This window comes from Aspergillus ruber (assembly GCF_000600275.1).
Source record: "Aspergillus ruber CBS 135680 unplaced genomic scaffold scaffold00001, whole genome shotgun sequence".
Taxonomy (NCBI): domain Eukaryota; kingdom Fungi; phylum Ascomycota; class Eurotiomycetes; order Eurotiales; family Aspergillaceae; genus Aspergillus; species Aspergillus ruber.
This window is the reverse complement of record NW_024467297.1, coordinates 1480242-1500818: the sequence shown is the minus strand read 5'-3', so window position 1 is coordinate 1500818 and position 20577 is coordinate 1480242. Positions and strand designations below refer to the sequence as shown.

General features: G+C 48.6%; 10 protein-coding genes across 10 annotated transcripts; 5 read left to right on the top strand and 5 right to left on the bottom strand.

Moving 5' to 3' along the window:
- Positions 1-301: 301 nt before the first annotated feature.
- Positions 302-1713, bottom strand: EURHEDRAFT_512073 (indoleamine 2,3-dioxygenase; the record flags this gene model as incomplete). Its single annotated transcript, XM_040786031.1, has 3 exons — positions 302-691; positions 749-1369; positions 1420-1713. The coding sequence occupies 3 exons, from the start codon at positions 1711-1713 to the stop codon at positions 302-304; spliced, it is 1305 nt and encodes a 434-aa protein (XP_040643622.1).
- A 435-nt stretch (positions 1714-2148) lies between these two features.
- On the top strand, positions 2149-3835 carry EURHEDRAFT_407939 (kynureninase). The gene is made up of 4 exons (XM_040780700.1): positions 2149-2374; positions 2425-2762; positions 2819-3296; positions 3353-3835. The coding sequence occupies exons 1-4, from the start codon at positions 2212-2214 to the stop codon at positions 3766-3768; spliced, it is 1395 nt and encodes a 464-aa protein (XP_040643621.1). The 5' UTR covers positions 2149-2211; the 3' UTR covers positions 3769-3835.
- On the bottom strand, positions 3570-6405 carry EURHEDRAFT_34110 (putative C6 transcription factor). The gene is made up of 6 exons (XM_040778403.1): positions 6103-6405; positions 5885-6053; positions 5772-5827; positions 5297-5715; positions 4349-5241; positions 3570-4276 (listed from the first exon to the last, which is right to left on the bottom strand). The coding sequence occupies exons 1-6, from the start codon at positions 6162-6164 to the stop codon at positions 3827-3829; spliced, it is 2049 nt and encodes a 682-aa protein (XP_040643620.1). The 5' UTR covers positions 6165-6405; the 3' UTR covers positions 3570-3826.
- A 445-nt stretch (positions 6406-6850) lies between these two features.
- Positions 6851-7422, bottom strand: EURHEDRAFT_445096 (cytochrome c oxidase subunit 7; the record flags this gene model as incomplete). Its single annotated transcript, XM_040783507.1, has 5 exons — positions 6851-6871; positions 6931-6962; positions 7022-7082; positions 7158-7236; positions 7394-7422. The coding sequence occupies 5 exons, from the start codon at positions 7420-7422 to the stop codon at positions 6851-6853; spliced, it is 222 nt and encodes a 73-aa protein (XP_040643619.1).
- A 313-nt stretch (positions 7423-7735) lies between these two features.
- Positions 7736-10258, top strand: EURHEDRAFT_512070 (uncharacterized protein; the record flags this gene model as incomplete). Its single annotated transcript, XM_040786030.1, has 1 exon — positions 7736-10258. The coding sequence occupies one exon, from the start codon at positions 7736-7738 to the stop codon at positions 10256-10258; it is 2523 nt and encodes an 840-aa protein (XP_040643618.1).
- A 204-nt stretch (positions 10259-10462) lies between these two features.
- EURHEDRAFT_407937 (uncharacterized protein) lies at positions 10463-11236 on the bottom strand. The gene has a single exon (XM_040780699.1). It carries the CDS (start codon positions 11218-11220, stop codon positions 10528-10530), a length of 693 nt encoding a protein of 230 aa, XP_040643617.1. The 5' UTR covers positions 11221-11236; the 3' UTR covers positions 10463-10527.
- A 677-nt stretch (positions 11237-11913) lies between these two features.
- On the top strand, positions 11914-13643 carry EURHEDRAFT_469776 (FAD-binding domain-containing protein; the record flags this gene model as incomplete). Its single annotated transcript, XM_040785291.1, has 5 exons — positions 11914-12012; positions 12069-12536; positions 12591-13027; positions 13082-13290; positions 13344-13643. 5 exons carry the CDS (start codon positions 11914-11916, stop codon positions 13616-13618), a joined length of 1488 nt encoding a protein of 495 aa, XP_040643616.1. The 3' UTR covers positions 13619-13643.
- A 1966-nt stretch (positions 13644-15609) lies between these two features.
- On the top strand, positions 15610-17034 carry EURHEDRAFT_33776 (uncharacterized protein). The gene is made up of 2 exons (XM_040778391.1): positions 15610-16101; positions 16159-17034. The coding sequence occupies exons 1-2, from the start codon at positions 15738-15740 to the stop codon at positions 16911-16913; spliced, it is 1119 nt and encodes a 372-aa protein (XP_040643615.1). The 5' UTR covers positions 15610-15737; the 3' UTR covers positions 16914-17034.
- Positions 17035-17206: 172 nt separating this feature from the next.
- Positions 17207-17652, bottom strand: EURHEDRAFT_373819 (thiamine-binding protein; the record flags this gene model as incomplete). The annotated part of the gene is made up of 3 exons (XM_040778573.1): positions 17207-17376; positions 17433-17538; positions 17593-17652. 3 exons carry the CDS (start codon positions 17650-17652, stop codon positions 17207-17209), a joined length of 336 nt encoding a protein of 111 aa, XP_040643614.1.
- Positions 17653-19250: 1598 nt separating this feature from the next.
- EURHEDRAFT_512065 (inositol-pentakisphosphate 2-kinase) lies at positions 19251-20331 on the top strand (the record flags this gene model as incomplete). The annotated part of the gene is made up of 2 exons (XM_040786029.1): positions 19251-20087; positions 20140-20331. The coding sequence occupies 2 exons, from the start codon at positions 19251-19253 to the stop codon at positions 20329-20331; spliced, it is 1029 nt and encodes a 342-aa protein (XP_040643613.1).
- Between the last annotated feature and the right edge of the window lie 246 nt (positions 20332-20577).

The window sequence follows — 20577 nt, the reverse complement described above, 5'->3', positions numbered from 1 at the left end:
CTTTCATGGATACATGCGTGTCTTTTAAGCAATTTAGTGCCATTGTCACGAAGCAGTACGTAATATAGGTCCTGATTTACGAGAATATGAGCTTGGGTTTCCTATGAAATGAAGAAGAGTGAAAAAGACATGCATGTCCTGAACAAACCAAATAATATTCCGAATATGCCTTTATCTAGTATATGTACGTGGCATTGGTATGTACAACTTTCAAAACTACCGTACCAAATCCAAAGGGCCAATCCCGAAAGTCCCCTGTGTCCTCCGGACAAAAATCCCCGAATCCAGACACCCAACTCTTTCAAAGAATAGCCGAGTCCATGTAATTTGCCGCGGCCTTTGTCGTATCCCTAGTCCGTCTAAGAAATGGAATCAAATCCGTTCCTCCAGTCCCGGTAAGAGACACTTTGTGTTTCTCCGTGGTTCGTGTGTGTTTGGCAGTCGCCGTTGCGAGATTTGTCTTTTCTGCATAATCGTCAATTGGCCGTGTCTTAGATGCCATGACAATGTACCGTGAGACAAGTTGGATATGGATGTCGCGGAAGGATCCAAGAGTCATCGCGGTGGTGTTGTATGCATCTCTGACTGCGGAGCCGGGCCTTTGTTTCATGGCGTATGATCGGATGTTGGAGAGACGGGTAAGCATTTCGAGGAATCGTCGGTGAGGTCCGGGCATATAGCTGCGCATTTCCTGCAAGCCAACTTTGTTAGTACTGCCTTTTACTTTCTTGTAGGATAACTCCCATACCTGTAAGTAACTAGTTTTACCTGGCTGCTGACCGGCAGCATCAGAATTGACCTCTCCCGTCGCAGAATGGTGCACACCAAGAAAGATATCGAAAGTCTGAATCAACGAGCTCTGTGCATTACTTCCTCCGCTGTATTGGCGCCACTCACCCTGTCCGTCTCCCACATCATAGAAAACCCCGTTGGGCAGTCCAGCCGTGGCCATGTTCTTGCTCCCAGCCAGAAAAGGTCGAATCTGGTGGAAGAACACAGATGGGCCGCACTTTTCGAACATCCGTTGCAGAATGATAGCGATTTTTCTGATTCCTTCGCAAACGCGGTTGAGGGAAGTGACCACAGTAGGAGCATCGTTGACATTAACCGCGTGGATTGCGTTTAGCATTATCGGGAAGAGCTTCGCTCCTGTTGCTTCAATGGCAGCAGAGACTATGAAGAACCATTCCTCATCCTTTGTGCCTGTGAAAGAGGTGTTTACGCAGAAATCGTCAGGATCGGTGAGGTCTGTTTGGTCGTTGTTGGCTGCGAAGTTCCAAAGACAAACGGCAGCATATGTAGCGCATGCTGGGAGTTCTAGGTGAGAGGAGACGTCGAGAAAGGGACACGAGATGGCTGGCGGTAGTCTCTGTTTATGATCAGAAATTGCCCGCGAGTGCTGGGGTAGATAGACCTTACCTCTGACGGCTTTTCGCCTCCCCATACGTATGCATGCGTGAGATAGGCCAGTACGACATAGGCTCTCCTCCATTCTGACTCGTCTTCGAGCATTGAGGTTGACAGAACGGGCAGACAGTCTATTTTCTGTCTGATGCTCCCGTTCTTGATATAAGTTGGGAGATCACAAACAATACTCTCCCACGGCTCGTAGTAAGGATTCTCAAGCCTTCGCAACGGAGGTATAGCAGGAAGGAATCCATTCTGAGGAGAAACACGGAATTGTTCAAGCACAATCTCAGGAGTGTCCAACATGGTAGCTTCTTGTGAAGAACTTGTCCGGGAGTTTCGGTTCAGGGGACAACGGAGAACTATATAACAATTAAATCATAAGCACGACATAGAAGGTTATTTTCAAGCAAACCTTGGGTCTATATAGTAAACAAAGATGAGGGATATGATAATCCGTCAAGTGATATGGGCCCATGGTACATGAGCCGGAAGACATCCGGGTCGGATCCGGTCTCATTTCCAAATCAAAAGGCAACATTAAATGCTTACCATGTCTTGGTGCTATAAAAGCCAATTCGTAGAGATAGCGTAAAATCATCCGTACTCGTGACTGGATAGAGCTTATCACCATAGGACGGATCTCGAGACGGAAGCGGATGTAATCCGGGTTCCGGCTGATATGAATGGTTGCACCGCATATCATCGGCAAGAAACCATATATAAAGAATAAAGAGCATTCGGGCCTTGAGGTATCACTTCCCGCTTCACTTTGATCGACTCATCTGTTCAGCCCACGCAAACATGAAGCCCCCCTCCACAGTACCCAAGCCAGAATTCCCCGCAGACGCAGGTACAAAGGAATACGCTGCCTCTCTCGACGCGGCAGATCCTTTGCGGAGTTTCCGTGATGAGTTCATTATCCCATCTAAGGCCAATATCGCTTGCAAGAAGCTCGCAAAGCCAGGTGTGTATCTCTCGGTTTCAACAGCCTCTCCAATATTCACATCAAACCAGGGTTATCATCGGAGCCATGCATCTACTTCTGTGGGAACTCCCTTGGAATCCAGCCAAAAGCCACCGCAAAGTATCTAGAGGCACAGCTCGACACGTGGTCATCAGTCGGTGTTGGCGGTCATTTTACAGACCTTGAGGGCTCGCCGCTAAGACAATGGCAGCTACTGTCTGAGCAAGCAGCTGAGTCCATGTCCAAGATCGTTGGAGCAGCACCGGAAGAAGTCGCGGCAATGGGAACACTGTCCATGAACCTTCACCTTTTGCTTGCAAGTTTCTACAAGCCGACTTCTGATAAGCACAAGATCCTGATGGACTGGAAAGCGTTTCCCAGTGACCATGTAAGTGTTTAGAATATGAAATACAACCAGCATAAATCATGCTAACAACGCCAAAGTATGCAATCGAATCACAAATTGCATGGCATGGCCTGGATCCAGACCAGTCCATGCTTCTTGTCGGTCCAGACGAGGGAGAATACGAAATCTCCACAGAAAAGATTCTTTCTTATATTGACAACCACGCCTCTGATATCGCCGTTGTTCTCCTTCCTGGAATCCAGTATTACACTGGCCAGCTGTTCGACATCAAACGGATTACCAAGTATGCTCAGTCGCTTGGCATCATTGTGGGGTGGGATTTGGCCCATGCGTACGGCAACGTTGAGTTGAGGCTGCATGAGTGGAACGTTGACTTCGCAGTTTGGTGCACATACAAATATGGCAACTCTGGGCCAGGGGGTATTGCCGGTCTATATGTTCATGAAAGACACGGACAGGTCGACTATAGCGCAGGGAGGGACTCTCCAAAATTCCGCCATCGTCTGACCGGGTGGTATGGAGATGACAGAGCAGAGCGGTTCAAGATGGACAACAGTAAGTTACACAATTAATTCGTACCGTTGAGCTCAAAGCACTAACACACTGAACAGAGTTCAAGCCAATCCCTGGCGCAGGAGGTTTCCAAATTTCGAACCCCTCGGCTATCGATCTCACATCTCTATGCGCGGCACTTTCTGTCTTCGATAAAACATCCATGGCAGAGATCCGCAAGAAGTCTGTTTTGATAACAGCATACCTCGAGCATCTTCTACTGAAAGACAGCGGCTATGAAACAAGCCAATTTGAAATCATCACACCATCCAACCCCGAAGCCAGAGGAGCCCAGTTGTGTTTGCTGCTAAAACCCGGGTTGCTGCAACAGGTCGCGCAAAAGCTACAGGAAATTGGTGTCGTATGCGACAAGCGAGAACCAGGTGTTGTGCGTGTTGCCCCTGCTCCTTTGTATAATACTTTCACGGAGGTGTGGACGTTCGTGGAGAATTTGAAGCAGGCGCTGAAGGCGTGATTGGGCTTCATAATGTAATATAACGATAATGCAGTGGCTTCATATTTCCACCCTTGATCTAGAAATCCCCTATCCCTTCTCTGGTATCATAGCTTCGTAGAAAATCTTGTCCCTGGGAGAAGAAATTCGTCGCCAGTATTGAGAATTCATCATTGATCAGATCCATATGCCGCGGTGAGGCCAAAGCATCCACTGTATATTGTGGCAACGGGGAAGATGGGGCACTACCAAAACCAGTATCTTCCTGCGAGCGTAATTGTCCAAGTAAGTCGAGTCGCGTGGGTGCTGGTAAAGGGGATGTCTGTGACACCTCCGCCGCAAATGTAGGAGGCCCCAGATAAAGGGTATCACCAAACATGCGGCGCGCAGAAGTAGCATCGCTATTGAATGAGTATTCGAGGATCTCCCAGAAGCGTGAGAGGTCGATCAGTAAACTTTTGTTCTGCGCATGTGGGTCTGGTTGGTAAGACGAGGTAACGGCGTCTTCCAAGCGCTGTAATCGTTCGGCCTGATTGATTTGATAAGCATGTCAGCTAGTGATCTCCATTAATTAGATAGATATCCTGAAGTTTCAGCCTACCATTCGTGCCATATGGGGCCACTTTCTCCCAACACTCTGCACAAACCTGACGCATTTCGAAAACCTGCTTCTCTTTTCCTGTCGTATTGTAGGGCTTTCCGTAAAGCTAAGCTGCAGTTCAATGGTAGCCACAACCGCTGCACTGTACCCCAGCAATGGGTCTGAAGCGATGAATGATTTCTTTTCAAAGTAGTCAATGAAATAAACAATCCAGGTTGTATGCGATGAGATGAGGTCTGACGTGTGCTGTAAAAATATCTCTGGGATACTACTCCGAAAGTTCCGTAAACTCAACGATAGCAAAAGAGGGTGATTGAGGAGACACAGGTTCGTGTGGTATAGAAATTGGTTCAGGAACCACGGGCCCCAATAATCGCGGTGTTCTGAAAGTTCTTTGGGGGTCCTCTCGCTTAGCCTAGCAGGCTTAAACCGGTGAGTATACGGCATCCGCGTTTCCAAATCCATCTGCAAGGTAAGTATTTCGGAGTACTCTGACTGGGACGACCAAGGAGGCACGCTATTTGGCTTTCCATGGCGACAAACGTATTTACCCGTTTTTGCAAAGACCTCGCTGAGCATGATCACATAGGCGACGATACCCTGATCTTGAAGATCGGTCAACCGACTTTCATTTGCAGTGCTTTCCGGGGAGAACTGAAGTGCAGGCCGTGCAGGGCTCTCGGGAAATGGAAGGTAATTTTTTCCAAAGAATTCTAGATTAGTCAATTCGCCCCCATGGAGACGCTTCAGCAGACAGATGCTCCAGAAACAGCGTCTACGCTCTTCGCGAGCCACTGGAGACAGTCCTGTATGAGACTCCGAGCTGAGGTTGGCACATTGAGCCAGATTCATAGCTAGACTACCATGAATCATTGCACGGTGTGTGTTCCCATCTTGAATTACTTATCAGCCCAGGTACAGCATAATCATCAGAGTGGAACTTCTTACTTGTAAAGTCGACTAGGCTTAGCAGACAGAGTGATTGTAGAGTAGAGAGCTCAACAGGTCCTTCCCACACCCTCTTCGTGACCAGACCTCTGGCTACCTCCGCGTAGCTGTTGACCATGCCCACTAGTTCATTATTATTTGCAAATAAACCCTCTGAGAATCGGACGCTCAGTGCAAGCACGGCATAGATAATCTCAGGATCACGGCCCCCGAGAGTCCTAATGAAAGTTGCTCTATGGAATAGTGGAAGAGGTTGAGATTCGCAATATAGCAAATACAGCTCGGCAATGGATAGTACCATGTTCCAGGGCGGAAGAGGTATAATTGGGTTTGCCATGGAGGGGCGCGCCATGTCATTGACCAAGTCTGGAAGAGGTGAGTTCGCCGTCGATTGACGGCTGCGCCCCGAGTTATTTTGCCTTGTCATATATGTAAGAACGTTTTCATGATGATATGGGACCACGAGCTCGATTACCTTAAAGCATCAATGACCTCTGCCATTTTCGCTTCGAGACTTCCTATTCGATCCTCCTGTATATCTATCAATACACAAGCCCAATTCCCTGCACACATGAACCTGAGACTCACCAGAATCTGAGGCAGCTGGACCTCCGGTGCGGATAACGGCGTTGACTCCTGCATTGAAGTGGAGTGCGATAAGTACCTACGCCTTTCCCCATCATACACACAGGTTTGATGTAAACGCGCACAGAGTGAACAGGTTGGCTGCTCGCCAGGGCACTTGGCCTTCTTACGTCTGCAGATCAGGTCAGTCACTGCTCTATAAGTCTAAATCGCGTGTTTACCTGCAAGGCTCACAAGCCTGCCGCACCCGCTTGGCCGGCCGTTCAGCAGGAGCTTGATCCATCGCGTCAGCAAAAAGTAAGTCTGAATAACATCATATAGAATATGCTTCGGGGAGCTTGTTCTTTCCTGGTCAAGATTCCAGGGATATTCTAGCGAGGCTATTCGGTTGCTGCAAGTAGCATTATCTGTAGAAATCATGCAAATTCTGGTTGGCGATTCTCAGATGCGCCAACAAATAGCATTGAGCTGCCGAGCAGGGTATGCTATCCTGCCTTGATAACGTGTTCAGAACATCCAGCGTCTGTCAAAGTTTTTGAGCTGAAGGCTGTTCCTTTATCTTCAAGATCAGCAGTACGAGGATAATATGACTAAGCAATCGTTATGCACTGTGCATTGACTAAACAAGACCGGGTCTGTTTAAGAACTCGAATCTCTTGTTTACATTGCTTTACAGACATCGAGAACGATGGGCCATGTTCTGTTGAGCTTGGGATATCTACTGGGAAGCGCAAGCCTGTTAAAGTGTCGAAACACACACACATACAATAGTCCTCGCTCGCGGATGAATAATGTCATTATGACACTCCGAAAGCAACTGGAAAGATCAAAACTAGGGCAGATTTTTCATTGACGCCTGGCATATATTATATACAACGTCGAAACGTCTGTCATCTACCCTCGCAGCCCAGCATTGAAGTAGAAGTACACTGCCATTATCATGCAATAGAAAACGCTTCAAAAGGGAGCTTAGATCCAGGTCTTGTGGCCCTGTTAATAAGGGTTAGCTTGTGCACAGATTCCCGGCGACTAGAGACAAAGGAACGTACGAAAACCATGCGACCAAGGGCGTACAAGGTAGCTAGGATGCAATTAGCCATGTGCATAACAATTAATGTTTCCAAACGAGGATTGACTCACCAGCACCCATGCCGTAGACGGAGAAGAGGTAGGGGTACATTATGTAACCGGAGCGCGAAGACTTCAAATAATCAAGAATTGTATGTCAGGTTGTCTGTTCGCCCAAAGTCTGGAATCGATTTGCGGGAGCACTGACCTTCCACCACTGGCGCTTACCATCGTGCTGCTGGAACAGACGCTGGTAGTAAGGGACACGGTTCTCGCGGAACACGAACCTAGATGTCGCAAGGAATGAAATCGTCAGTCAGACTGTCTGCAGAAGCTATCAAACCAACTCATATCACTATCGGTCGACCGGCGAGCATTGCACCACCACTTTCCGGAACTGTGCGCGGGACTCGGATCAGGAGGAATTGAAAAGGGAACACATACCCAGCCATACGAGGGACGGTGCGGTACATTTTTGTGGTTTGCGGGGCGGAAAAGCGAGGCTCTGGAGGCGCGAATGGACAATGGGGATCGAAACACAGGGTAAGGCTCAAGTCGACGTTTGTGGAGTGTGGATCGTAGGAGATCATGTGACGTTGTTTCCGCCTTTCACACAGCGTGCTTATTAACAGTCACGTGGCATTAAATCCCGCCGCTTTTCAAAAAGGTATCGGGATTAAAAGCTGTACAGTTTTCGAACAAGTCGAATTTTCTCTTTTATGTACGATGGACGAGAAGGATGGTTAAGCTGCCTCTCATTCCCTTCGTGTTCTCTTCTCAGGATCCATGCGCCCGGCGCTTGTTCGCTTATTGAAGAGGCCATCCGCTGTCTCGGTCCTCGACTCATTGGCAGCAACGCCGCTTGGGATCGAACAATTGGAGCTCAATTACAAACGTCTACGATGCCAAATTCGAACGATATCGCAGAATACGAGCCTCAATGGACCTGAACTTGAATCCGAACCGTCAACCGAATCTCCCACCGCTCAACGCCAGAAATCAACTCGACAACCTTTCAGTTTTCGTGTGCACGAGATAGGATCGTCGTGCAAGAGGACCTATGATGATATACCGCATCCAAAGACGCACGTGAATGCAACAGTACCTGCGCAGGATTACCCGCGATCATTGGCATTACAACCTGAAAGGCTGGAGTTTGAGTCGGACATTGGACACATCAGAGACCTCGGCGCAAAGTTAGTGGACGACCCAGCACGACGGCATGATTTTGCCCTCTGGGAGGAACTTCTTCGCCATCGACAGCGTCACTATGGAGACAAAGGCACTTTAGACATTTGGGAGGGATTGACGATTCGACACGACGGTATAGAGCTGCCTGTTGATGGGAAGCACGCAGATTTCCTTTGGGAGAGCTTCATCGAACTGGGTCTGAAGCGGGGGTTATTCTTGCAGGAAATTGTGACTTATGCTTCTGAGTTGTGGAAAAAGACAGGTAAACGGTGGGATGGGTTTTACCTTAAGGTTGTCGGTGGGCTTTTGGAATATGGTAGGGTGCAGCAGGCAGTCACATGGCATGAAAACCTGGAACATTTGCATTTATCAAACTCAAATGACATATTACAACTCCTTGAGCCAGCAATATCGCTTGGTCCGCATCCTATGGTCAACGAAGGTGCGATAGCTCCCGGCATACGCGCATTCAGACAAATCTGTCACAGAACTCAAGCTCGTCATATATATGGTCCAGTTATCTCGAGGTTGCTGCAATCAGGGCTTGGGAGGGAGGCATTATGGATGCATGTGTTTTTCGTCTCGCACGATGAACATCCGCGAAGATTTGAAGACATCCAGAAACTGCTGCAGTATGCAATGGAACATACGCCGACACACGTTTATCAAAAGTTGGAAACGTATGCAATGAATATGTTCGAGTCCCAAAACGTGGATTCCGATGACCGAAATGCAATTCCTGCGGAAGAACGAGTCGAAAATTTTGTGGTAGAAGAAAAGCCGTTCAGCGATGAGATAGGTGCACGGCTTTTTGCGACCCGGTCATTCAACTTAGACATGATTCTCTCAGGGCTACGCATGCTAGGGGTCACGGCTATCGGTCCACAGTCATTGCGCGAGATGGCAGTCCGGGCTCACGGAAGTCAGGATCTCCTGGAGAAACTCCGACTGCTTCAAAGATCGGGCATTTCTGTTGGGGACAGTGTATTTGCACGCTTGATTCGAAGACTAGCAGAGGAAAAACGTGATATCCTTCTTTCTGACCTACTTCATAGCGACCAACATCCAGATGTACTCGAGGATGCCACAATGCAGGAGTCCCTTTTGATGTCGTACTACATGACACGCGATTGGCGCCATTACCAGATGACACTCGCGATTCTTACTGAGCTTTCGGAAGAAGGTCCTGAGCTTTTCAACGTGCATTTCCGGAAACAAATTGTTGCCGGTCATCTGAAATCTGCGGCCAAGGTCGTAGATACGATGACTTTGCGCGGCCGAACCCTAACCAAAGACAGTCTTAACCTCCTGGTCCGCAAGGCTCTCGGTCCACGAAGGCCAGGAGTTGGGCCGCCGGTACGGTTTGGCCTCCACCCTAGCAAGGAAGTGCTCGTGGTTTTTCAAATGTTAAAGCGTACCGTTCCAAAAGGTTGCCACGTGGATGCCGCTCTCTGGGTTGAGATATTGAAACGATTTGGAATGACCCACCGCTGGTATGAACTTCGAGATTGCTGTCTTTGGCTAGCGCGTTTTTACTCCTCCCTAGCGAAATCACCTGGCAATGAACCATGGCCCACTCCACCAGACCAGCAAAATGCCAGAATAGCCGCTCCACCCGCGCACTATGGAAGCGACATGCTGAAGGCGATCTTCGGCTCCCAGATGCAGTGCGCCATTGTCTCATGGGGATTCCGATGCCGGGTTTCCCTTTCCGAGGCAAAAGCTTATAACCCCTTCAAGGTGAAGGGTGAACAGCTGGTCCCTTGGGTGCGCGGACTGGTGCTCCTACGAGAACTGGAGCAGTACGGTGTCCGACTCGCAAGGTATTGGATCCGCCGCACATGTCGACACCGCCTGGCGGTGCTCTTTGGACGAGATCGATTGTCAAGCCGTCCCAGGAACCGGATGCTGCGCCGCGAGAACCCGTATGATGTGCACAAGGTCACTCAGGACATGAACCGGGCATGGGGCAGTGATTCCCTGTTTCGTGGTTGGGAAATGAAAGATTTGCACCGGTTAGTAAATCCGCCCAGCACCAAGTTGTCTCTGATTCGGACCCGGCGTACCGCATGGCGGGCGACTCACCTGCGGAAGGGTGCGTTTTCACGAACAAGATGACATCTAGTCTCTCTGTATATAAAATTAGTATGTATCTGTATTATATCCATGTACAATCCAGTGATAGCTTCGGGCTCTCAGCATGCTCTACGGAATAGTCTATTGATTGGTGTCTCTATGCGGACTTCCAAGCTGTAGGTGGATTCATGCGTACGTGTATAGAGGTGAGTACTAATGCTCTCACGATGAATTTTTCAAAACTAAGCTAGCTACAGTCGCTTTAGCAAATATAGAATGCGACATTTTGGCGTCGTGGTATATCCAAGTTTCTAGGGGCCGAGAGACAACGCCAGTATTTTCCCTCCCTTCGAACTCGTACCATTGACCACATGCAATGTCTCCCCTCCAGTCGTGATATACAAAACATCCGAGCCACCAAGCTGTCCAAATGCCCCTGACGTAGCGGACATCAACGCACTTGAGTTTGCAATCACTTCCTGTGTCCCATTCGCAAAGACCCGCGTCACGACACTATCTGTTAGACCAGCAAGATATCCAACTCCCTGGCGACTAATGGCAAAGTCATCTGCCAGCGCGCCTTGGCTGATGATTTCGCGAGAGCCAGTTGCTCGACCAGTCGTTGTGTTCACTGGGATACGGCAGAAAAGTCGTTCTGGTGTGTTGACATAGTAGACATGACCATCGTGTACCCTCAATCCGTTGATCCCGAGCAAGACACCTTCCTTTGTATTTGCAGCCATGGTCTCGTCCTTCAGTATTACGGTATAGTTTCCAGTACTGGTATCGAGACGCCAGACCAATCCAGCCTCAGAGTCTGAGATAGCCACCGTTCGAGTATCAGGATCCAATACCGCCATACCATTGAGCGTTCTGGCGGACTGGAGTGTGGCGATTCGCGTTGGAGTGTTCTTCGTGCCATTGTTCAAATCCACCTTCCAGACAGTGTTGGGTGTTATAATGGCGTACACGTCCGGTTCGAGCTCTGCAATCCCGGTTGCCATCTCGGCGTTGGGGAAGTGGTGGAGACGCCATGCCTGTGTAGCTCTGGGTTGAGCCGATGGGATGACTTCCCATAACTCGGGGGTGCTAGCAAAAGTCACCAAAAGGTTACCGTTAGACCGAACGGCGATGTTTTCTGCCCAGGTGCCATTGGGGAATTGGTAAACTTCATGAAGGTGGAATGCATTGGCGATAAAGGCAAGCAAAAGAGTGACAAGGAATAACAGTAAATGAGCCATTTTTGAGGTGTGAACTTAATTGTATCGATTGTCTTCTGCCGACATTTCGAGCAATATATAGTCTTAGTCTTTTTTATTCATCTCCACATTTATAAACTCCGGGGATGTTCTTGGCTTATGCATCCTGCTGACAGTGATGACAGTGGATCTCCCTATATCTCCGTATTCCATCTCCATACTACATCATAGTATGTTCTCTAGATATTTTAGCCCCGCTGCATCGTGCAGTTAAGTTTCCTGTAAGGGCAAGATTTACACACTGACGTCGAAAGTACAGGGCCCAGTTGTTGACAGTAAGCAGCTTGCAGGTACTCCGTACTTCCATAGTTTCTGCAAGATGCTGACTACCGAGGTTTAACCAACATCTGCGATATGTTGAGGAAACTTAGATAAATAGTACCAATCTCTGGGGTAGCTGAGGTAGCTGAGGTATCCAACATAGCAGTGATAACGACAATGAAGCCGGCATTTCTTACCATTCTTTCCCTCCTTCTTCCCGCTAGTACTCTTGGATCTAGGCGAGAAACGAACTCAGCGTCGGCATGTACTCAAGCAGTATGTTGTTCTTCCAGGTCAAACTCAGTCCTATCTATCCTCTGACCTATTATCAGTGCTCCCGTCTAGTCAGGGACTCCGACATTACAACTCATTTCCCAGGAAACGGCAACTTCAGCGCCTGGGACACCAAACAACAAAACGTCCGATCAGCCTGCCGTGTCGAGCCTCGTTCTCGTGAAGACGTTTCAACCATCCTGAGTATCATCCTCGATACATCCTGCCAGTTTGCCGTCAAGAGTGGTGGGCATGCTCGATATCCCGATGACTCTGTCTCAGTTGGAGGAGTCACAATCGACCTGCAGAGGATGAGGACCACGGAGGTACTTCCAGATCAGACGAAAGTAAGGTTGGGCGCGGGCCATACCTTATACAGTGCATACGCAGATCTGGAGAAGTATAACTTGACCACGTTAGGTGGAAGAGCTGCCAGTGTCGGTCTTGGAGGATATACTCTAGGGGGTGGACTCTCGCATCTCTCACCTGTGTATGGACTGGCGAAGGACAATGTTTTTGAATATGAGGTATCCTCCTTAGTCCTAAATATGGAAGTGACGTACTAACTGACTTGAAACAAGATTGTCCTCCCCAATGCCACAGTCACAATTGTGAGCGAGCACACCAACCCCGACCTCTACTTCGCCCTTCGTGGGGGTATGAACAATTTCGGAATTGTCACTCATTTCACCATGAGAGCCGTCTCACAAACCCAGTTTTATTCAGGGCAGAAATCCTACTCAGCAGATAAAAGGGACATCATCGCAGACATCGCCTACGAACTCACAACAGGAAGCGGGAAAAGCGACACCGCCATGTCATTCTACTACGACTTTGGCTACGATCAAGAAACAGATAACTACACTCTTGCATTTACTCAGGAGTACTCACATCCAAAATTGAATCCCCGGCCGTTTTACAGATTGAATCGGGTCCCGTCTGAGTCGAGTACTCTTCGGATTGACTGGTCGACGAGCTTTAGTAGGGAGGTAGATTCAGCAACGCCTCCTGGTGGTCGGTACGCTCCCAGTCTCTTTTCCACGTAGCTAAAGCCTAGTAGCTAACTGTACAGAAACCTATTCGCTACTGTGTCATACTACCCATCCGCTGATCTAGACCGTCAAATCCAAGACATCATGGTCGAGGAGCTCCAATCTGTCAAGGAAACGCCGGGATTTCTCCCGAATCTCGTTATCCAGCCTTTATATGAGGCTTCCATCCGTGCGTCGAGGGAGAGAGGAGGAAGTGCCGCTGGTCTAGATGCCGATGGTCCACTGACTGGTATGCTTGTCCCATTTGAGCCAATGCAGAAGCAATGCAGCTAACAACTCCAGTCGTCCTTCTGACCACACTTTGGAACAACGCTTCTGACGATGGCGCTATGAATACCTTTGTTAGCAACTGGGTCGAGAAATCTACTGCTGCCACACGGGATGTTGGAAAGCATCACCCATGGATGTATATCAACTATGCAAGCAAAGAGCAAGAACCGTACAGTGGTTATGGGAAGGAAAACCTGGAGAGGCTGAGGAGGATCCAGAGGAGTGTTGACCCTGACGGTGTGTTTACTTCGAGTGGGTTGTGTAGGGGGTATTTCAAATTGTTGTAGGCCATTCGTTGCACGGAGACCGGGTCGTCTGTTTGGTTTTGTATATTGTACAGGTGATATAGCTGAGGTATTGAAATTCCCTTTATTTGATACTAGGATACAGGTTAAAATTTAATAAGATATACCTAGAAGGCGCTGAAGAATCGTTGGAAGATTTTAATACCTGGAATTAGGGTCAGGAGGGTCAACAGAATTAACCATTTCAGCTTGGGTGCTCTCTACGCACGGCGGATATCGATTTCTTGCTTGCACTACAGTTGAATGTCGATATTCATTCATATCTTTAATCTCAATCCATCCATGGTTACATTGTTGTCCGCACCGTTAATCTGCATGATTGACATGCGTACCTAACCATTCCGCTTACTATATGTTTATGGGATTATGCGGTTTAATGCATTTGTAGAAATGTTTCAAAATGATCCCATATACACGGAATTCCTAAACGAGAACCAATCACTCTAGAAGACAACTAAGAAGTTATCAAATATATTAGCAGAGGCCCAGAGATTTGATGCGATATTCTATGTCGTGGTCATAGATGTATGTATCACAGCTTGTGCTTGGTTTTGGTTAAAGTGAATGAAGGCTAGCCAACCAGCAATATTCGACCTTTACGCAGATGCCAACATCCTCGCTCTGGCCCAGTATTTTACAAACACAAATAAAACACTTACAGCCGTCTGTCATGGTCCGACTGTTTTCCTCAAGGCCACGGCACCCACCGGCGAAGCCTCCTTTTCTCTACTACGGTGACTGGTTTCTCGAATGATGAGGATCAGATAAGAGCGATAACGGTTATGCCTTTTTTTTTTTTTTTTTGGTAGAAGATGAGTTGAATCGGGCTACAGTGAGGGGAAATATGTCAAGGCTTGCGAACCATGGGGTAAAAAGGTGGTTGTCTCAATGTTTGCTGGACTGAGTGGGACGTTCATTACGGAGCAGAACCTGGCTGGTACTGCGGGTGTGGCGAAGGAGATTTTGAAGGCTCTGGGATTGTAGATACTAGGTCAAATAGTTGTACACTATTGAAGTGGTCGTTACTCAATACCCGTGCCGTAAGCCATAATGCCCAGTTCTACGATGCGAGTACTATATACTGTTTCTGGTGATCTGCCCTTTTCGGGGCCCTATTCCCTTCCAATTCCATCTTCTGGGTTGATCTACCGCTACCTCGAGTGGATCTAAGTCTGTGGGGCATGTCGGCAGCCTGTATGAATCCGACATTAATTTAAATTTCCTACAAAGGGCTACGCGGGGTAGAATATCTTCCACCTCGCATCTATCACATCATTATCTGTACTGCTCTGTATTCCGTACTCTAATCCCAAATACACGCGCGCAGCAGTCACGTCTATAGATTCCACACCACTTGCACTGGAGGAGAGGCCCCAGCAGGCTTTAGCGCCTGCCCTCGTACGGGGCGAAGAAAGTTCATATGCCGGATCTAGAGACGCATTATGTTGGTAGACGCTATAATATCACGAAATCAGGCAACTGAAAAGGACAATGGCCCCTACAAGAATGCTGCTCAGCCGTCTGAACCATATGCAGCTGCACAGAGCCCTCGTTAGAAACGCACATACACACCGACCTTTGGTCCTCAACTGCAAGTTTGTACCCTAAAGCCCGGCCATGTGAAACTATGCCTTTGGAGCACCAATATCAATCAACAAATCGATGAGGATTGAGTGACCACTCCCATATATTACTTGTACAAATAAGTGGTTTAAAGTCGATGTACGCTATACCGTATTTGGAAAACACATGTCTAATGCCCCAGGCAACGCGCGACGGAATCGACCAATCAACAGCCACCTCAGCCACGGCCTGATGGCGCGTCCCCAGAATTGGCATTTCTAAGAATAGTAGAATCGGCGGTTGATCGGTGGTGGTTTGTCTACAAAGTCCACCAGGTGTGTCACTTTTATTTTTAGGTGAATCTCGCTGGGCCGTGATTCTCAGGCGTTGTCACTTGTATCAGTTTCGAGTACTCCCTTTCCCCCTTCCGTCCTCCTTGATTCATTTCCGAACTGCCATTTTATCAAACAGCGACAAGCATTTCTCCTCTTGCTGCATTCAACCAGCAGCTGTCAACATCCTTTGTGAGACCTTCAAAATGAAAGGACTAGGATTCCTCGCTCTTCTCCCCCTCGTGGCCGCAAGAGGCCTCCGTCCGCGCAGCACAGCATGCAACAATTCTCCCGATCTATGCTCCAAAAACTACGGCGAAATCACCCATCTAGGCGCCCACGACAGTCCGTTTGTACGAGATGCGTCGACGGATTATTCAACTGCGGGGGATCAGTACTACGGGACAACTGATCAGCTGAGTGCTGGTGTTCGGTTACTTACCGCGCAGATTCACAAGAAGGACTCGGCATGGCATCTATGTCATTCGAGTTGTGAGTTGATGGATGCGGGAACATTGACGTCGTGGTTGACGGATATTAAGAAATGGATGGATTCAAATGCGAATGAGGGTATGTTTGTTTGTCTGGATGTGTCGTGGAAGAAACGATAGCTGACGTTTGATGCAGTGGTGACCATTCTATTGGTGAATTCGGACGGCGCTTCGGCCTCGGACATTGACTCAGCATACCAGTCGTCCGGTCTCAACAAATACACCTATACCCCCGCCTCCTCCGGCTCGTGGCCGACGCTCCAAAGTATGATTGATGATGGAAAGAGGCTAGTGACCTTCGTGACAGCGCTGGATGGCTCCACCAGTTCAGACACATCCTATCTCCTGGACGAATGGAACTATGTGTGGGAGAACCCGTACGAAGTGACCTCAGCATCGAACTTCTCCTGCACCCCGGACCGCCCCTCAAGCGTCAGCGGTGATCTCTCAGCCGCGCTACAGTCGAGCAAACTCCCGCTCATGAACCATTTCCTATACCAAACCACCATCCTGGACATCGAGTACCCGAACTCTAGCTACGTGTCTACGACCAACGCACCATCCGGGGGAACTGGAAACCTGGGTGACACTGCGAATAAGTGCAAGGAACAGTATGGCGGTCGGCAGCCTACCTTCATCCTGGTGGACTTCTTCAACGAGGGACCCGCCATCGACACCGTGGACAGCCTGAACAATGTCACGAATGCTGTTGGTCGCAAGGAGATCAGCGCGGGCTCGACGAGCGACGGGTCAACCTATGGCAATGTCTTTAAAGGACTGGTGGAGATGGTCAACAAGGCCAAGTCTGGATCAAACCCCAGCATGGCTGACTGGGTTTGGGTTGGTGGAGACTGGGGGAGCTTGCTTGGGGGTGGCATTGCATTGAACTAAATGACCGTTACGACTTTCTTTTCATCACTCGTTGCATATTGCATTCTCTCTTTTATTCTCCGTTCATATTGACGTTGGGATTGTACAGTCATTCATTCTGGGATAGAACATGGGTCTGGATTTGAAAATTGGTATCTGATGCTTTCGCATCTTGGACATATCTCTACTAGTAGTATGTCGACGGCGCGGTGTTCTGGTTCATTGGCATTTTGTATGTAGATGACGATCCAATAGCGATAGAAATGTCTATTTTGATTTCATTCATCCTGAGAAAAGGGGATGTTTATAGCCCTTTATTCATTGCCCAACAACTGCCGCACCTTGTTCACCTTATCTTCCGCCGTCTGCGCCTTGTCCGTCCTCGATCCAGTCCGGATATCCGTCTGGATGCGCACTATCCCCTGCTGATGAAGCATAGTGTGTGCCTGTCCGATGACCTGGTAGACTCTATCCCACGGCCCTTCTACAATCTTGTTAGCATGATACTACCAGCTAGGCATTTTACCGGAGAGAGATTACCAAGCGTAGTCCCAGCAGAATGCATGGTATATTTCAGACCGGACTTTTCAATGAGACGCTGGACGTCGGCGATTTGAGCGGATACGGAGGGGCTGGAAGTTCCCATCTGTTGCATCCTGTTAACACACTGTAGTTGTAGAGCATGACGGTGTATGCTTACCGGGATCAAGCAGAAATCCGCCGTGCATTTGGCTGGGGTTGGGATCTCGGGAGTAGACATGTTGATTGTTTGGAGAGTGACACAAGTGCCTGTATTTACCTGACTTCTTGTTTCCTTTTAGTTGTTTGTATCGTATGTCCTGCTGTCCTGTGGTGTTGATATGACCGGGGCGGAGCAAAGTTCGGCGGGGTGAATTTCTATGCGGAGGGGCATTGGATAGCTTCATGGTCATGTCTGGGCGATGCCAATAATTGTACAGTAGCCCAGAATTCTAGACGTAGTTTTCTATGGCTATATGACTAGATTATCCACTCTATCTATAGTCAAAATGGAACCCCTAATGTGCTACTGGTTATAAAGTCATCCCCCCCTGCTCTATATATATAGAGCAAGGGTTCCCCGGATTCAGGGAATACAAGCTAATATGAAATTTTGCTTTTTATTTTCCAACCCCAACAGAGAATTTTGAACACCTATAAGAGATTCCTCTTTTCTATTCCATATTGTGAAGTGAGAGTACGAACTGCTGTATCAGCATTGCCTTCACGTCATCGTCGCTGGAACCGCATATTTCTTTTTCGCTTTGCGTTCTCAGCTCAACCATATCTCCTTCTTTTCCTCGTGCCTGGCAATCTGTCCTCATTCCCGGAGGGTTTTTCTCAGCTGAGCGCTCTATTTCTTTCCAAAATCCTCCAGAGTGCGCGGTGCTTGGTAAGCCGCGTTCGTTTCCCCTGGGGATCCTGTTCCCAGCCCGCTGTCGCGGCATCCTGTATGGCTCTTACTCCTATCTTTCATGCACCATACGAATCGCGCGTGATGATTTACTGACTTAGTTACTTTACAGGTCATAATTGACCGACGTCTGTGTGCCCGACGCCCCGCGATCGAGTCCCCTACGTTACTCCAATTGCATTCGACCGTTGTCCCTTGTGCCCTGGTGACATACGATCAATCACCAGATTCGTTCTTGCGTGCGACCTGTCAATATTACATCGTCTGATAGCGTTGCAGCGCCATCGTATTTTAACCCCCGAAGAGTGCGGCTATAAAGTAAATTGTGTCAACCACGCTAGCAACCCGATTTGGCATGAGAACTGGTTATAAAATCCCGAGAGATTCGCAATCCCAGTGCCTCGGGTTCTGATAACGACATTATCTTGCATATTCGGTTCGATTTCTCAGATCCCGATCTGTTAATTGCCCGTTCATCGGTCCCTCTGATCTTCGAATCCTCCGATTACGTTTTTTTTCTCGGCTATTATATTAGAACCTCTTTTAAGGTCGCGTCGACAGGGGTTCTGGACGCGGTCATTCCACCCGGGTCGGCTTGGCTTGCACGCCGCGCCGTCTAAATCAATAACATCATTGGGAGTAGATTGCTTGTGTTATCGGAAATCGATCGAACCATCGTTTGCGACCTTTCCTCTTCTGGGATGGGTGTTTTCTGTACACATCACCTAAGATTTCGATATCCTTTTCCAGCACAGTGCGTCGCGCGCGGGACACTCTTCTCTGCCTTATCCCTTGACCGGGATTATCGCCATTTGAACTGAACGCGCCGAAACCCCGCCATAGTCGAATTGCAGGCGTCTGTCTAATGCGGTCATGATTCGAACACATAGGAAACAGTATCGCACAGCACTATCACATCTTGACGGATGACCAATCCCGATCACCTGGAGTTCCCATCGGGAGCTCAACTCGATTATCTCGCTGAGGGGGGCGCGAATGTAATCTACCGAATCATATGGGCGCCAGCGACAGCGACAGCAGGGCCTAAGCAGAAGGATGCTATGCCTAGTAATGAACAGATGAGTATACCTCCCATGCTGCGGGGGAAATTACTCCGACTACGCAAGGACACAAAATCTAGCATCTCGTACCAGGAGATCTCGCGCAACTTTGATAGAATAATTCGACCGTTGTTCCAGTCCGAGGAGGTAGTGGATCAAACGCTCGTCCAACTCCCTAGGGGACTGGTGCAACAGTGCAACGAGCGGCTACGTGCAGCTGAACTCAACGGCACGCGTCCTCACAGACGATGCGGGGTGTATCTCTCGCTGAATGAGCCGTTTGGCTTGCTAGTGACGGACATGACAACATTTAACGACCCAGGAATGATTATGGCAGAACTAAAACCCAAATGGCTCCTCCAATCCCCGTCTGCACCACTTGATGCGCGACGATGTCGTACCTGCGCACTACGGGACATGAAGAACTACGAGTCGCGGAAAGCATGCGGGTCGGAAGATAAATCATTCTGCCCTCTTGGCCTTGTCTCGGATAGGTCCGAGCATGTATTGCGCGCAACTCGGTTCGTCAAGGGATGCCAAGACCAGGATCGTCTCGCGCGGTTTTTACACCGGAATAGCACGTTGTTGAAGCTTCAAGCACACCAGGAAGCTATGCGGGATGTTGGTCTGCATGGACAGTCAGCGCAGTCAAAAGAGAGGTCGCTTGCTATGACTTTGAGAGACTGCACTATGTTTATCAAGGTAGCCTTTTCCACCTCTGTTCGCTTTACTGCACTATGACTGACGTATATAGATGCCATTGGACGGAGAAGGACCCGTCGAAGTCCGTCTAGGAGACCTCGATCTGAAGACAGGAGCTGGGGGCAAGGCGCAATATTGGCTTGATTTGGAGAATCGACTTATCTCACAAGGTTGGTATTCGGGGACCAACTGTGGACAGGCCTCGAGCGAGTGCGTCTTGCAGAGCCTACCGTTGAAGCATTAACATCACGTCCTCTCTCACCTCACCTCTACTACTACAATAATAGGGATCACAGCACCTGGCTCCCGTCGACCCGGGCCTGATAGAATATAGAACTGGACTGGGACTAGGAGTTTCGGATTTCGGAGCTTGTTATCGTATACACTACAGTTGTCTAATTATTAATTCTCATTTTGATAATGATAGAGATATACAAATGCTTACGGAAATCGTAGTCATACTGAGGAATGCCATTATTAAGCTTACTTT

Bases quoted from the DNA above. Each gene is read 5' to 3' on its own strand.
- EURHEDRAFT_407939 (XM_040780700.1), top strand. From the start codon at position 2,212: ATGAAGCCCCCCTCCACAGTACCCAAGCCAGAATTCCCCGCAGACGCA. The intron at 2,375-2,424 runs GTGTGTATCTCT...ACATCAAACCAG, and splicing joins CAAGAAGCTCGCAAAGCCAG to GGTTATCATCGGAGCCATGC. The intron at 2,763-2,818 runs GTAAGTGTTTAG...ACAACGCCAAAG, and splicing joins AAGCGTTTCCCAGTGACCAT to TATGCAATCGAATCACAAAT.
- EURHEDRAFT_34110 (XM_040778403.1), bottom strand. From the start codon at position 6,164: ATGGATCAAGCTCCTGCTGAACGGCCGGCCAAGCGGGTGCGGCAGGCT. The intron at 5,828-5,884 runs GTGAGTCTCAGG...ATAGATATACAG, and splicing joins TCCAGCTGCCTCAGATTCTG to GAGGATCGAATAGGAAGTCT. The intron at 5,242-5,296 runs GTAAGAAGTTCC...AAGTAATTCAAG, and splicing joins AAGCCTAGTCGACTTTACAA to ATGGGAACACACACCGTGCA.
- EURHEDRAFT_407937 (XM_040780699.1), bottom strand. From the start codon at position 11,220: ATGGCAACCGGGATTGCAGAGCTCGAACCGGACGTGTACGCCATTATA.
- EURHEDRAFT_33776 (XM_040778391.1), top strand. From the start codon at position 15,738: ATGAAAGGACTAGGATTCCTCGCTCTTCTCCCCCTCGTGGCCGCAAGA. The intron at 16,102-16,158 runs GTATGTTTGTTT...CGTTTGATGCAG, and splicing joins GGATTCAAATGCGAATGAGG to TGGTGACCATTCTATTGGTG.